Source organism: Natator depressus, chromosome 11 (assembly GCF_965152275.1).
Source record: "Natator depressus isolate rNatDep1 chromosome 11, rNatDep2.hap1, whole genome shotgun sequence".
Taxonomy (NCBI): Eukaryota; Metazoa; Chordata; order Testudines; family Cheloniidae; genus Natator; species Natator depressus.
This window is the reverse complement of record NC_134244.1, coordinates 6492549-6509417: the sequence shown is the minus strand read 5'-3', so window position 1 is coordinate 6509417 and position 16869 is coordinate 6492549. Positions and strand designations below refer to the sequence as shown.

General features: G+C 39.3%; 1 protein-coding gene across 2 annotated transcripts in view; it reads left to right on the top strand.

The window, feature by feature from the left end:
* CNTNAP5 (contactin associated protein family member 5) overlaps window positions 1-16869 on the top strand; it is a 420028-nt gene that overhangs the window by 331748 nt on the left and 71411 nt on the right. For both annotated transcript variants that reach the window (XR_012641395.1, XM_074967062.1), the window contains exon 14: window positions 10281-10437. Coding sequence is in view for 1 of the 2 variants with exons in the window: in XM_074967062.1 (XP_074823163.1) it covers window positions 10281-10437 (157 nt within the window). In the remaining variant the exon portion in view is untranslated. The remainder of the gene's footprint in view (window positions 1-10280; window positions 10438-16869) is intronic.

Here is a 16869-nt window from a genome sequence, read left to right as displayed (position 1 = left end):
AGCTGAACAAGAGTCCCAGTGTGACACAATGGCCAAAAGAGCCAAGAAGATCCTGGAACACATAAACAGGGGAATCTCAAGTAGGAGCAGAAAGGTTATTTTAGCCCTGTATTAGGCACTGGTATGACTGCTGCTGTAACACTGTGTCCTGTTCTGCTGCCCACAATTCAAGAAGGATGTGGATAAATTGGAGAGGGTTCAGAGAAGAGCCCCAAGCATGATAAAAGGATTAGAAACGATCTATTTAATTTAACAAAGAGAAGGTTTAGGGGTGACCTGATCATAGTCTATAAGTACCTACATGGGAAGCAAATAGTTGATAATGGGTTCTTCATTCTAACAGAGAATGTTATAACATGATCCGGTCGCTGGAAGTTGAAGTTAGATAAATTCAGAGTGGAAATAAGGCATAATTTTTTTTATCAGAGAGAGTAATTAACCATTGGAACAATTTAAATCAAGATTGGATGTTTTTCCAAAAGATATGCTCTAAGAATTATTTTGAGGAAGTTCTGTGGCCCACATATTACCGGAAGTAGATTTCATTGGTCCCTTCTAGCCTTGGGATCTATGAATCTTTGAAACCTTGCCTTCAAGGTTTCACACCTTCCAACATCTGCAACACACAAGGCAGGACTTCTATAGATAACAGCCTCCTTCACTCTGCAACCATGATTCATCCCCAAAACAGATCCATCCTATGCACTGGATGAGGAAGGGAACCTGTGGAAAAATCCAGTGTGATCTTGTGATTAAAGACCATATCATGACATATGAATACAACAGGCAGAGGGGCATTAGACGTTTAAAAAATCCAGGATTAAGGCTACTGTGCAACTTTTGAGTGCATGACTTTGCAACCTTAGTGTTCTTTTAACATAGTTGTGTGTGTGTGTGTGTGAGAGAGAGAGATTTCTTGGTTTTAAAAAAAATATCACACTGAAAACACAGAAATTCTATCATGTTATATCATATTGACACACACACAGTGAGTCATCAGCAGGGATGGAACCCACTGATCCACCGCACAGACCTCTATCATTTGAGCTACTTGAGTAACTGATGGCAACAGTAGGTTGTAAACCTCTTTGTGGGCCAGCGCTGAGACTTACATTTTGCTAGTGGGTTTCACAGACAGCACAGGCATGGTGAGGCTTCCAGGTTCTGGAGGGATGTGTTCTCTCGAGGTCACTGACCCAGTCTTTGCCAACCAGTCCCTGCCTCCCCTCCCCCACATCTCTCAGTCCTAGTCTTCCTGTCTCCTTGCCCAAGCAATTCCAACCTCTCCTCATCTCCCACCTCGGCTCTCAGCCCAGACTCTTTGCCCAGACAGACACACTCTCTTTCCTTGGCTTCCAGCCTCCTTACCCAACGGGTCACAGTCTCCCTCCAACTTGCCATCACAATTTTTGTCTTCTCTCCCCTCATTCAGTTCCAGTCTCACCAGGCCTCGTGGCCCAGTCTCCTCTTTTCCCTCCCTTCCCCCCACCCCGTGGTCCCCTCTGCAGTCAAGTCAGATGGTGTTCTCCTCCATGCTGCCTGGGCTCCAGTTGCAGAGGAGGGGTGCTGCATAGACAGCAGAGAAGAGACAGGCTTCCCTGCTCTGTCGTGTTGCCTGTCCCTACCCTAGTCCGGAATGGCTGCAAGGGAATGGAGCACGCTCAGTGTACATGGAACCATCTGCAATTTTAGCTACTAAGCTCCAAGTCTCTATTGGGCATATGAAAATATATGTAGGCAGATTTTCATAAGAAAAACAAAAAGTACTATCATTAGTACCACCCCTTGACAAACTTGAAGTCTCTGTTCCAAAGCATGGGGTACTGCTTCTCAAAACATGGTGAGCAGAATTTTTTTAGCATTGCAAAACAACATATTTGTCCATAGTGTTGATCTTGAAAATAGCTGTACCGTTTTGGCTGAGAGTTTCCCAAAATACTCAGGCAGACACCTGACATGGATATTTCAGTCCAAAAGTTAAAGTTTGGAAAAGTTATAAGCAACTGAAAACAGGTTCTTATAATGGGAAGTATTGGGCAACCTTCATAATAGTCAATGCTATCATCTCCATCTGCAATGTATGATGGATAATTTGTTGTATGAAGTCAATGGGACTTGCTGTGTCAATAGTTTATAAAGCAGGATTTAATGTTCTGTAAAAATGCAAGATATTATCGAGAATGGACTTAGATGCAGAATTCATATCCAAAGTTTTGGATTTGGTTTGGCCTGCTATAGAAATGTTGTTCAGACACAAAACTTAGTTCTGGATATAGATTTCACCTTCCCTATCATTCACGTTGGTTCAGATCTGGGATTTTGGTTGCAGTACATCTCTAGCATTATTGTGAAATTGTCCTTCATGATAGTACAGTAGGTAACACACCGCATCTCTTATTGCCGCCTGCTACTTATCAGTTGTACTTATTGGGCTGCCAGCAAACTTAAAATAAGCAAAGGTCCTGTGGTTATTTACCATTGTTCTGGCCACTCTCTTCTGGGGTAATGGCATGTTAACATCTACTGCAGTAAGAACAGAGCATTTTATGATACTTGCTGATCTGGAGGGAGATGCAGTTTCTCTGCTGAAGAGATAAATACACAAACAAACATTAATGCTGTTTTTCTTTAGCAAACAAACAAAATGATTCCAACATGGGACTGTATGTGGCAGGGTTACCACAATAATTATAAAGAAGCTGTTAGCAAACTAATGCCTTCCATTTTTTTGAAACTACTCTCTTAGTAACAAAAGAATTATAAAATTAGGGTCAGATTCTGCCACCATTACACAGAATAGTATTTTTCCCCGGGAGCAATTCCATTTAAATTAATAGGAGCATTTGTGAGTAAAGATGCCAAAATCTGGTCTTTACTGAAATTGAATTTATTGGGCACCACAAACTATTCGCTAGCAGGATCTTTGTATGATATATTATGTTGCCTGATTTACTGAGCTGTTGAGCTCCTACAACTCCCAATGAGGCCATTACTCATCATCTCTAATAACTAGGGCAGCGATGTATGTGTGTTATTTTTGAGAGACAAATAGAGACAATGGAACATAATTATACAATTGCTGTGAAGGAGCACAATGAGAGATTTTGAAACAAGAGAGTGACCAAACGACAGTCACTACTAGTATGTTGGGGAAAAAATGAAAGAAACAAGCATTAAAGCATGTTTCATGTGAAACCAGCATAGTATAAAGGAAAACCAGCTGGATGGATTAGCTGCTTGTTTATTAGAATCAACACATTTTGTTTAAAGGGAGCCATGTTCGCTTTTATTTTTATTTGTTTGTTTGTTTCATATTAGTACGTTTTTACAAGAGAAAAATATCCCAGGCTTTACCAAATCAATCACTCAGTGAGGAAATAGGACCAGATAGATTCTCAGGTGTAGAGCTATATTGACTCTCACATCAGAGAAGCGATGCCAGTTTACTCCAGCTGAGGAACTGAGTATGGTAGGAGGAAGCAAGAAGCACAGACGGGTCAACTATTGTGGATTCTCAAATACAGGAAGGCACATAATGGCTAATATGGAAAAGACTAAAATCATATTCCTTTGTGTCATTAGTTGTTCCCCAAAATATCTGAGCTGTCATTTAAACCAACATAGAGTATGCTTAGTTAACACTGTAGTGCTGGTTGAATTTTTCATTGAAAAAAATGACCCTTTTTAAAAACACAACATTTTTCACAACAAACTCTAAATGTTACAGAAACTTTCTGTTTTCCATGACATTTTCCCAATTTTTGCTGTAATTTTTACTAAAATTGTTTTAATTTTTTTCATTTACCACAAATATTTATTTTTCTTACTGAAAGTGGGTTTTTTGATAAATGAGAAATTTCAACAACTATTTTGACTTAAAAAAAAAAAGTTAGGTAGAGAACTAACATGGAAGATTTATCAGAAAATTGGTCCACACCAAAATTTGTGAAACTGAAAGAACTTTGAAATTTCAAAGCTATTTGCAAAGTTGTTTCATGCTTTTTGAGCTGCTCTGTAACACTGTTTTAACTAAGAACAGAATTTGGCCTCTGGACTCCAGGGCAATGCTACCACATATGTTTAAAAATCATCATCTAGGCAAATCCTAAAGATATGTGGTCTCCTCACAGATCAAGCATCACCTGAGTTGATCTCTAGCCAGGTCCTTAAGACAGTCTGGTTGGACATTTAGTCTATGTCCATCACTGGCAATCTTGTTAGGTCACTGAAACTTTTGCAATCATATGATTATCAGCCATATATCAGCATTCCTTGGCAAACGTACTTTGTAATTTGTGTGTCTTCCATCCTAATAATATGTAAATACCAGGAAAGCTGCCAAGAGCAAACCAGTGCTGATGGAGGCAGTTGCTAGGTTCAGCTACAAATATTATCCTCATTGCAGATCTTGTTCTTCCACTTAATATGGATCAGCTGATGAAAATGACAATCAAAAACATCAGTCTACTGCTTTCAGCGTTCTTTGGCACCCAGGTTTCACTGGACTACAACAGAGTTGGGATTACCATGGTTGTATATTTTAAATAGCAACTGTCTAAGTGTCAATATCTGTCTGTCTCAGTGTTTCCTGTTCTGTGTAACATTTGGGGTCTCAAGTGAGCCATTTCTAGGTATGGATATTGTGTGTTTAAAATGGTTAGTACAAACATATGTTTTAGATGGTTCTCTCGGTATTCTAGCTCAGAATTGCCTTTGATTGCTTTTCCAATTCTGAGATCAATTTTAAGTGGCTCTTTTCATATGTGGATCTTTCTATTAAAGTAAGAGAAAATAGCAGATTTAAGATATTCTGCTTGTTTGGGGTCATTGTATTGTATGAAAAAATAAAACCATTATATTGAATTCAGTTAGTTGCCTCTTTACCATGGTTTGATTCTTTCTAAGAAAATGATGAACATTAAAATGCCTGAACAAAATTATTTCAGTGTAACATGGTCCCAGTATTTCAACAGACAGCTAACAATAAGTTAACTTTCTGTGTCTGTGGAAAAGATCTTTAATTGACTTATTCCTATTGATTCTGAAATCCTAGAAGCCTGCCTATATTAGTGGTGTACGATCATTGAAGTCAGAAAATAGGTTTGAACAGCATAGGAGCTTAATGTGGGATTCAATTTATCTTATTACGTTTCCATCATTAGACTCTGCTTGTAATAGCAACAAAAGGCTCTCTGGGAAATGATGCAAACAGATCTTGACAAATACTCTAAATACAATATTGTTAGAGGTATATGGCTCCAGTTTAACTCTAAAAATGCAATCCTAAACGCTAATGGTAAGGTTCTGCTCTCAGCTCCAGTGCTCCACAGAGTCACCCTGGATTTATTTGTGTGTAATAATTTCAGCCTAAAGCCTTATGAAACAACACTGTTTGGAACGTAGCCTTCTGAATGACTACATGCAGTAAGTGTATTTACAAGAGAAATGTTTGTATTATTTAATATCACAAAAAGGCCTAAAAATTCAATGGGCCAGGAAAAAAAAATCGACTAGTACGACTCTCAAAAGGAAATTGAGTGAGCAAACATCAGTTTGTGTGCCTATTTGCACATTTGGTTTCTGTGCACTCACAAATTGGACAGGTGAATGTTTGGAATGCTCTCACTGAAAATGCCTGAACATTCACCCCAAGCCCATAAAAATTGGTTTTAAAAATATCTCACATGCATATCTGGCTACATACTGGTCCTTAGGCAAAGTATTGAGTAAACTGAGGAGAACGAGGAACTATATGGGTTTTAAGAGGACGAAAAACTTTCCCATAAACTATCTGTAGGGCATGGGACACCTGTATGATCATTATTACCTTCCGTAAGTGCCCCCTAAATCCGGATTTTGGGTAATAGTTAATTGACCTTCTTTCTATGCCTCCAACCTCCTGCCATTTATGTTTTGAGGGAACTACGATGAAGCCCTTCTCCATTGCTGGAGTGCCCCTAATGGCCTTTTGGGGTATGTCTACACTGCAGTTAAAAATCCGCAGCTGGCCATTGGCAGCTGACTGAGGCTCGCAAGGCTCAGGGGGAGGGTCCCAGCCTGAGCACGAACATCTACACCAAAGTTAAACAGCTCCTTAATCCAAGTCAGTTGGCATGGGCCAGCCATGAATGTCTAACTGCAGTGTAAACATACCTTTGGTGGCCTGCACCCTCCAGACTGCTAGACAATGGGATCTTTTCTATAGAGGCTTGTGATAAAAGAGACTTGATATGGAGAACGCAGTAGACAACACTTGAGTGATCTTCTTAAGCAGCATAGGCCAGGTGCTACAAGGTGCGGCGCATCTGCTGCAGGGTGGGTGTGCAGTGTGAGTGAATCATGTTCAGTGCCTGGCAGGAAGAAGCAGGACTGATCCCCACATCACTGAATTCCACTATTGTGCAAATTTTCATCTGTTACATTTTTGCATAGGTTGGGTGTGTCTGAACCCATAACAGGCAAACATTTGGTTTATTATAAAACAGCCTCTAAAATCAATTCCTTTATTCAGTGCCACCTGTTGATTTAAATTCATTTTTGGCGTTCAAGTAGAAAATGCTTTGCTTTGTAAGAATGTTTGCTGGTGAGGGTAAAAATAGGAGTGTAAATTAGTTTGTTGAGGCTCCTGCATAGTAAAAACACACACTGCCAGTGCTTCGCTGGAAATATAATATCTTTGTCTTCTAGAGGATTTGTTTAACCACACAAAAAGGGGGCTTATGCAGCTTGTGAAGAAACATATTGTAGGAAATTAAATCGCCAGCTCTTCTATCTGTGTTTTGGGATGTTGTATTTAACATTTATTGCCTCTCTCCAGTTGCTCTGTTTCCCCTTCAGAGCACTAGCATTCACTATAACAAAAACCCTAATGGTCCATTATGAGTTAACTTTTCGTCTGTTATGACTAGAGGAAAAATGTACTGAATGGAATGCATCTATTTGTACAATAGGCTTTTGTCTTCTATTCTGGACAACATAAATAACTGAAGTATTGAATGACAATACTTTACAATGAGTGGTCGTTTATTCAGGGAAATTTAAAATGGCTTTCCAACTCAGTAAGGTCCTCATTGGCCTGTGGGACCAAAATCATCCCTGGGATAACACCATTGACCTCAGAGGTTTTACAGCAACGAGGAATTTAGTTTATTTGGGGGAAGGTTTTGTTGTTATACAATGAATAGTGAAGAAGTGAAGACTATGTAACTAATGACAATCTATTGCTATTGACATTCAAGAATGAAGCTTGACATCTCCTGGCCAAATTCTGATCTCAGTTGCACTATTTACTCCAGATCTACACCACCGTAACTACATAAGCTCTGAATGAGGGTACTGTGGAATGGCATGAAACTGATGTAACTAAGATCAGAGAAAAGAACAGGAGGACTTGTGGCACCTTAGAGACGAACAAATTTATTTGAGCATAAGCTTTCGTGAGCTGAAGTGAGCTGTAGCTCACGAAAGCTTATGCTCAAATAAATTTGTTCGTCTCTAAGGTGCCACAAGTACTCCTTTTCTTTTTGCAGATACACACTAACACGGCTGCTACTCTGAAACCTAAGATCAGAGAGACATCTCATTATTATTACTAATTATTTGTATTCCTGGAGTGTCTAGGACCCTGATTCAGTAAATCACTTGTATGGAATTTAATCACATGTTTAAGTACTTTGCTGAGATGATTACTCACATGTTTAAAATTAAGCACATGCTAAAGTGTTCTGCTGAATCAGGGCCTAGAAATGAACGGGTCTAATTTTCCCTGGCATTGCAATTGATTTCCGTGGGACTACTCAGGAAGTAAGATGCTACTGATCTTGAGAAAGGGTGGCAGAATTGGGCATTATAAAGAGAAACCTAGAAAAGATATATATAGTCCATTCCCCTGCTAATACAAGACTATTCCACACAGTAGGCGCTTTATTTGGTCTAGTTTTAAATTACTCAAGCGATGGTGTTGCTTCCACTTTGAGCATCTATATCATAATTTTGTTGGTTTTTTGGTTTAGTTCAATAAAATACATGTAGTAGAACATGAAGAAAACATAATAAAAATGTTCATTCTTACTACCCAGGGATGGCTCTTCATCAGTATGTTATGCTTCAGTTTAATGACCCTGGCAAGCAAGCACTAAAACCCAGATTGATTTTGATTAATGCACACTATTATTTGCTGTTAGCTCAGAGGTTTTAGTTTATTTAAATAGATTTTTTTTTCCAGAATGAGCAATTTTTTTTTAATTAGATGAAGTATTTCTATATAATGTCTGTTTCAGTTGCCAGTCAAATTATCCTCTTACTCGGCAAGCATTCTCATTCCAAGGTTTATCAAGTAATTGCCCAGTACAGTGATTGTGAACCTCTTTCACCTATCATAATGATTCACTTTTGTAACATAGTTTAGTTATTATCTAGATTCTTGCTGAAAAGCAACAACAAAAGAAATCCAAGATCAAAAATGAAGCATGTTGATGATAATATATGGTAAGACCTAAATTGTGTAAACACATTTTAGTAGGCTGCATCCATAAACCATCTTGCACTTTCTTTTCTATAATGAGCACCAGTGGGCATTGGTCAAAGTCCACGGGTCCTAATTGCTGGTGTCATGAGAACAGTGTTGTTTTGTTAGTTTTATATTTTTTTCCAAGTATTTACATTACACTATTCTAAGGTTAGAGAGAAGAGATGTATGAGCTCAGCTGTGCTGAGTTCATCTTAAACTCAACTTAACTAGGCCCTAACGCTCATTATTAACCTTGGTCATGTTTCACATTCTAGAGTTTCTTGCCTTGCATAATTAGGAATAGTCCTTGCTAATATTTTCAGTGAAAGAGCTGTATAGACCAATACTGTTCCATATTATTGCTGCAGTTTTGTTTATTTTTTCCAAGCTTCTAAGATCAAAACACCTGGAGCAAAATTTAGCAAAATTGATGTATCTACCTTTTTTGTAATGGATTAAATGCCTTGATTTAGGGATTACAAAATTGATAACAAGTTGACTGTCCAGGAAGACAAAATTAATTTTAGGAAATTATTAATCCATTGATTTCAGGATGTCTGCAATGTGGTTACTGCCTCTGTTGATTAATGCCTAATATTTGATGTACTGTATAACATATTATGCATTTAAAATGTAAATAATCTTGATTATATTTAGAGCACACAGAGTTTAGAGCTCCCATGGTAATCACATAGGGTGAAATTCACTTCATCATAGAAGATCTTTTGCAGTGTTCCAGGGGGCTTTGTATGGTGAATTTTCCCCCCAGAGCATATATAATAAAAAGCCTGGCCCTGCTCCCATTTTACAGTCCATGGGAATTTTGAGTCCAATTCTTGGAGACTTGCAAACCAGGAGGCCCCTTGAGTAACAATAATGATATTTGTGATTCATAGATAAAAATGGCGGCCTAAAAAGAGGATTTGCCATATCCTGGATAAGATAATTGGTATTGGTGGTAGTGAATACCTAGTGCTTCAATACAGTTGTAGAATGCTGTACAGGGTGGGGAAATTATTTCCTGTCTCCTCCAGTGAATAGATCAAACTCTGATGCCATGAACTATATTACCCTATCACAGTGGTGGATCCAAAAGCAAGAGAAGCACTTGTAGGGGTTATTTGCAACTGGAACATCCCCAGCTTCTGAGATATAATTGGAAGGAGAACATAAGCTAACTAGATAGGTAGTCCCTCCATCTTTCTCTCCAAGCTATAAGCATGATCTTAAAATGTCCATTTCCTCTCTCTCTCTGCTCAGTACCCACTAGAACAGACTGAAAAGGAACACAGGAAACTAAAAGGCACAGGTGTAGCCCATATGATTATTGCTATCTTACCAAGTGCTCTACAGGATGAAATAGAGCCACACCTACTTGTCTAGCAGTTGCCTCTTGTGAACTTTGCAGTTTGCATCTGAGGGTATGTCCACACAATAAAAGCTTTGCATAGTTTAGCCTACCTGAGCTAGTTTGAACCAGCTAGTGTGGGTAACGATAGCAGAGAAGACAGCATAGCTCAGGCTTCGGTGTGGATAGTACAAGCTTGGCATGAACCCTGGGTGCATCCTTGGGTTGCTAGCTTGTGCTTTGCTGTCTTCACTGCTGCTGTTTCCTACACTAGCCAGATTTAAGCTAGTCTATGCACAGTTTTTGCTGTGTAGACACACCCTTAGCGTACTCTGTATGGTGCTCAGCTTCACTTTAACACATTTACTTCCAGTGCAATGTGCTCATCACAGGTCTGTCATCTTTTCCCCTCTTCTCATCTAGATGGAATGCCATATGTTTGGTGGGTTGGCCGTGCCAATGAAAAACATCCTTACTGGGGAGGATCTCTTCCTGGAGTTCAGCAATGTGCCTGTGGACTGGAAGAAAGTTGTCTGGATATGAGATATTTCTGCAACTGTGATGCTGATAAAGAAGAATGGTAATTATGCTAAGAAATTTTATATATCGTATGTATGGAGAAATGGGGGTGGGGTAGTAAAGGATGATGGGAGAGCTGAATCCTGTGCTAATTTATACCAGGTATAACCTGATTTGTTTCAGGGCAATTAAATGGGGAGTGAATTTAGCATAGAATTTGCTCTTATTTAAAGCACAGCTTTTCAGTCAAACAAAGACAAGGCTTCTACCGGACACAGTCTTCCAATGTGAATAGCATGTTGGAAAAAATTCTGCCTTAGGTTACACTTGGGCAGCTCTGTTGCAGTTTGTGGGTTAAATCATCACATTTTTACTTGGTCAAAATTTCCATTGACTTCAGTTAGAGGATTGCCTGAATAAAGACTTTAGGAGTTTAGACTCCTCAGTGTCACTGAGGGAAGAGTTTGGGCCTCAGACAATAATTTTTAGGTTAAGGTAGGAGCAGAGGAAGTATAGTCTACCAGAAAGGTTTGTAAGCGAATAATTTAAATTTCTATATGTGCCTGGATCTTCTATGTCTGCCTGATCCAAAGCCGAATGAATATGGTGGAAAGACCCCCTTTGATTTCAGTGCACTTTGGATTAGGTCTTATAGGAGGGTTTATACCTATAAAGTATATATTCAAAACCCTATGTAAACTGAATCTCTGTCCACTGAATGTTCCCTGATGCTGGAAAAAAATGTGAATGTAAACTCTTCCTTTTACCCTCTGTTCACTTTAAAGACTCTTAGCTGCTGACAGAGAGCCAGTCTGAGTATTTTCAAATTAATTTCATATTCTATAGAGGATTAGAAATGAAAGACATGGTTGTTGAAAGCACAAGGACTTTTATCTGAAACACAATAAAAAATGTACATGAAACCAGAAAACAGGGATAATCCACAGATGTGAGTTGTTCTGCTTTATTTTAAAAAAAATATTTATAAGACTTAATAGATCATCAACAAAAATTGGAGAGAAAATACACACCATATATCATAATATGTCATCATATTTAAAATAGTATCTACATTTCCTCTAGGAAACCCTAATTTGGGAGAAATTAAAGGATACAATAAAACAGTGCATGGAGCTAGCAATATAAAGATACACACCCAACTATTCAAACATCACCAGTTGTTTCGAGAACCTCGCTTTTTGGGTGCCCAACTTGTAGCACTTAAAAAGGGCCTGATTTTCAGAAAGAGTGGAGCACCCACATTTTGAAAATCTGGACCCTTAGGTGTCTCAGATTGAGCACCACAAAGTCCTTAGTCAGTTTTGAAAATCTTGGTCTTAGTAAGTTTTCAATTAGAGGTCATTTGTAAAATAAAATGAATATCCTGTCTTCTCATTCCAAATATTAGTGTCACAAAAATGTATGCTATAACATAAGGCTATAATTATTAATATAACAGAGTTAATAACAAGACTAAGCTTAGCTAAGGAGGGATGACTTGGTATAAAAAGTCACTTGCTAGGTGAACTCAACAGCCGTGAACAGAGGAGTATCAGAGGGATTAGCTGCAGACTTTTTGGAGGTAGTGAGACTTAGTCAGTGGTGCATCTAGTCCATCTGTGGGTTGTTTGGTTGAGTGGTTTTTTTCTGTTAGTTCTCTGTATACAGATTAAATAGCTGGGCTGTGGGGCCCAGTAAGCAGGGTTCTTTGCTAAAGGTTACCTGGCTCCAGTCCTTGGGGCTTTGATTAGCCCAGATGTTTGACGTCTCTGAGTGGCCAATCACTCCCGAGTGGTGAGGGGCAGAAGGGAGCTGAGCTGAACAGCGAAGACCTGGTAGAAAAAGTAATTTGCTAGGGGAACTCAAGAGCTACAAACAGGGGAGTTGAGAGAGGGAGCGTGAGAGACTTTCCTTACAGGTACAGCACTATATGTGATATCAAGATGCACGGGGATGGAACAATGTTCCTTGACCTGCAGCAGATGTGCCATGTTCTCTTGGCCTGGTGATGGATGGGATTTCATATGCATGACGTACAAGTTGGTGGCTGTGCCGAAGGAAAAAATTCTTGGATTGGAGGGGCAAGTTTGAGATGCTACTGAGAATTGGAGAAGCTGAGGAGTTCCTAGAGAGCCAGAATCAGAAAACACCAGTATCCCAGGGTCAAAGAAGAATGGAGCTGGCCACCAAGAAATGAGAGAGAGAGAGAGAGAGAGAGAGAGAGGAGTCCTTAACCATTAGAGGCTATGGTGATAGTCTACGTGGCTGAAGACAGATAAGCTGTGGTAGACTCTGGCCACCAGAAAGAAGAGGACAGGGAGGAATTCCATAATGAGTAGCTTCAAATTGGTACCAGTTCCTCCACACTGTTTAACATTTTTATAAATGATCTGGAAGAAACCATAAAATCACCACTGACCCAGTGATAAAGTTTTCAGCTGAAACGAAAATTAGAGGAGTGGCAAATAAGGAAGAGGACAGGTCACCAATTCAGAGTGATGTGGATCACTTGGTAAACTGGGCACAAGCAAAAAATATGTGTTTTGATATGGCTAAATGTATACATCAAGGAAAAAGAATGTAGGCCATACTTAGAGAAGGGGAGAAATCTATCCTGGGAAGCAGTGATCTGAAAAAGATTTGAGAATTAGCTAAACATGAGCTCCCAGTGTGATGCTGTGGCCAAAAGAGCTAATGTGAACCTGGTATGCAAAAACACGGGACTCTTGAGTAGGAGTAGAGAGATTATTTTACCTCTGCATTTGTCACTGGTGTGACCTTTGCTGGAATCCTGTGTCCAGTTCTGGTGCCCACAGTCCAAGAAGAATGTTATTAAATGGGAGAGGGTTCAGAGAAGAACTCTGAGTATTAAAGGATTAGAAACCTGCCTTATAGTGATAGACTCAAAAAGCTAAAGTGTATTTAGCTTAACAAAGAGAAAGTTAAGGGGTGATTTGATTACGGTCTATAAATATTTACACGGGGAACAAATATTTTATAACCGGCTCCTCAGTCTATCAGGGAAATGTATGATCCAATGGCTGGAAGCTGAAGCTAGACTTGAAATGAGGTGTAAATTTTTGACAGTGTGGTAATTAATCACTGGAACAATTTACCAAGGGTCGTGGTGGATACTCCATCACTGACAATTTTTAAATCATGATGTGTCTTCTAACAGATCTGCTCTGAGAATTATTTAGGGGAAGTTATGTGGTTTGTGTGCTACACAGGAGGTCAAATTTAGCTTATTACAGTGGTCCTTTCTGGCCTTGGAATCGATGAATATTTCATACAACCATAACCCAATACATTGAAAAGATTCCCACAGGAAACTCTAGAAAAGATACGGAAGGAGGAAGGGAAGTTTATGAAGTATTGAGTTGAATAAGCTTCTTCTGTGTTCCTTTTCCCTATTTCTTAATTCTCAGGAACAGAGAAAAATATTGTCTATTCATAACTAGGTGAAAGATAGTGCAGAATAAAAGTATTACATTACATCAAAATGGGGAGAGGGTGAGTGAAAATTTAGAGATAAATTTCCAAGTTTGAGAATTCTCCAAAAAATCTAGATCTGTTTATTCTGAAACAGTAGTGTCTGAAGTTTGCTGAGAACTCAGTCTTTCCAGTCAAATTGACAGAAAATATCGTGGCTCAGCAGGGAATTCCCATGTTTACAGTCTGTCTGTCAAGGCTGTTCTTGGGATCAATACATGGTAGGGACATTTTGAAAGCTGTAGCTCTACATTTCATCCATCATATTTTCCAAGAAGGACCAAAGAGTTTCATGGGGAAATGAGGCACTCCCCTTCTGTAACCATACTACTTTCTAATGGTCTCACAGTTATTTGCCATGGTATTTAATTCTGCATTGCTCAGTGTTGGTAGGAATTGAAACAAAAACTGTGGGCTTGATTGTGATCTCAGATCAGTTTTTCACCCTTCTAACCTGATTGGCTTCATGGCGTTATTCTTGATTTACAGTGGTGAAAATGCTATTGAATCAAGTCTGATATGAAATAATGAAATAGACATTATGTTTTCTGGGACAGCTGGTACCAACTGTCCTATTATCAGTCGCTCAATGTGCTCTAAAAGCCAGTCATGCCTTTAACCCTCTCAGGCATTTCAGAGACATTTTTGTCTGTATAAATGTTGATTTATGTGCATGTCTGGAATAAGTTACATGCTCATTGTGACCTCCTTACCATGTCCCATAATGAAAGAACTGCCTGATTCATCTTTTTTTTTCTTTTCATAATTTTTATTTTCTAAAGAGAAAAATCATGTACGTCGAGTTCGTGCTTGTGATCGCCACCCATTATCAAGGGAGCGATGTGCGTCAAGAACACTTTGGTAAAACTATACCTAGGGGAATAAAAAGAATCCTCTTCCCCGAGGAGCCTGTCCCTTAAATCCCCCAAGCAGTGCATGGGTAGGCCATCCATTACTCAGACTGTGAGCAGCAGGTGTTTCATCAAAAGGTCGTTTTGGTGAAGTTTTGAGACTGCATGCTATGTAGGGGTTCCCATGCCAACATACTATCAGGTCATGCCAATGCACAGTGAGAAAACAATGTGAATTTAGAATCTATTTGCATCACATTACATAGAGTGGGGGTTTCTTCTCCTAGTTTCTTTGCTGCAAACAGGGTAAACTTAGAGGGTTTATTCAGTTAAACTGTGTTTTGCCCACTAGAAAATTGGAACACAGCTCCTATTTTGTGCAATTCTAAATTGCACATTGCCTGCTTATGGACTAACAGGGGACTCAATGCCCCTGAACTTTGCAAAGAGTTTCCAAACATAGGAAATTTCATGCTTATTGAAGATTGCCTGTGTAGTTTTCTGCTAGAAAACTGACCCCTGGTACATAATGAGCATTTGAATCGGAAATCTGCTGGGATTGGAACTGTGAAGTTAGCCTACTGCACATTATGCTAGAAGGGAAAGACCGTGCTAGATGCATTTAATTTGTCTTAGCATAAAATAAAATGGGTGCTGCAGAAAGGAAAAATCAGACAACCGTTCTTGTTCCTTTTAGTTAAATCAAACTCCTTACTGCAGCTCAGGAGCAGAGATCAGTCAGTGCTACTGTAGTTTCCTTTTGGGAAGCAGGCAGAGGGTTTTTTTTCCCTTCTAACCTCTGGTCTTCACTGCAGATTAAAGTAATGGTTCGTCAGAGCAGACCGAAAGAAACAGAAAGTGAGAGAAAAGCCATAAAGGGAGGAGTGAACCTAGTGATTTGTAGAAAAAGAATATGCACTTGCAGGCATGTTGATTTTAAGTTATATCCAACCAGACATCTAAGCCAACTGCTAATTCTGGTCTTATTAGGCCATGTCTACAGTACACAATTAAGTCAACTTAATTTATGTAGGCATATAGCTGCTGCAGTAATGACATCATTTGTGCACGTCTACGCTTTCCTTGTGTCGGTAGTGCGTGTCCTCACCAGGAATGCTTTTATTGATTGTACTATCCATTTCTGGCATTGTGGGATGGCTCCTGAAAGCCAGTAATAGTCAACATAAGCAACACAGTATCTACACTGACACTGTGTTGACGTAACTCTGTTGACCTTGACTCTACGCCACTCGTGGAGGTTGAGTTATTACGTTGGTGTAGCTGGGCATTTATGTTGGCAGGAGCAAAATTTAAGTGTAGACACTTCCATAGTTAGCATCAAACTAACTCTGTGGTGTAGACAAGACCTTACTTGAAGAACGATATGCAGTCCCTTCTATAGTAGCCAGGTGGACTGGAGGATATTTCTGAGTTTGCCATATCAGAAGGACTCTAGTATTTCAACTTCAGCAAGTCACTCTAGAGAGAGCCCCTCACACTCCAGACTTACCAATCCTACCCCATGGAACCTGTACCATGATAACAGGAGTCAGAGAGAGCTAACTTGGCAACACATTTACTGAATAAAGAACTAACTTCACAATACTAGTGGAAGAATAGGAGAAGCGGATCTCAGGGGAAGTGGCAGATGCGTAAGCCAGTTTGATCCAGCGATACTGTTCTAACTATGTCCCCAGCTGGTCACCTCCGACACAGAGAATGCATCTGTAAAAAATGTTTTTTAATAAAAAGACTTGATCACAGTGTACAGGTATCTCCCTAAGAGACAGATTCTTGGTAGTCAGTGACTTTTCAATCTAGGAGAAAAAATTGTAAGGCAATTCGATAGTTGAAAGCTGAAGTTAGACAAATTCAGGGTAGAAAGGAACAATTTTTTATCAGGGAGGATAATTAACCACTGGAACAATTTACCTAAAGGTATGGTGGATTCTCCATCATTGGAAGTCTTTAAATCAAGGCTACATCTCTTTCTACAAGGTATACTCTAGATGAAACAGACATTAGGTGCTTGATACAGGAATTACTGGTGAAGTTCTGTGGCCTGTGAAGTACATCAGACTAGATGATCACAATGGTCTCTTTTAGCTTTAAAATCTGTGATCTATGAAAAAGCCAAATGAACAATGGGA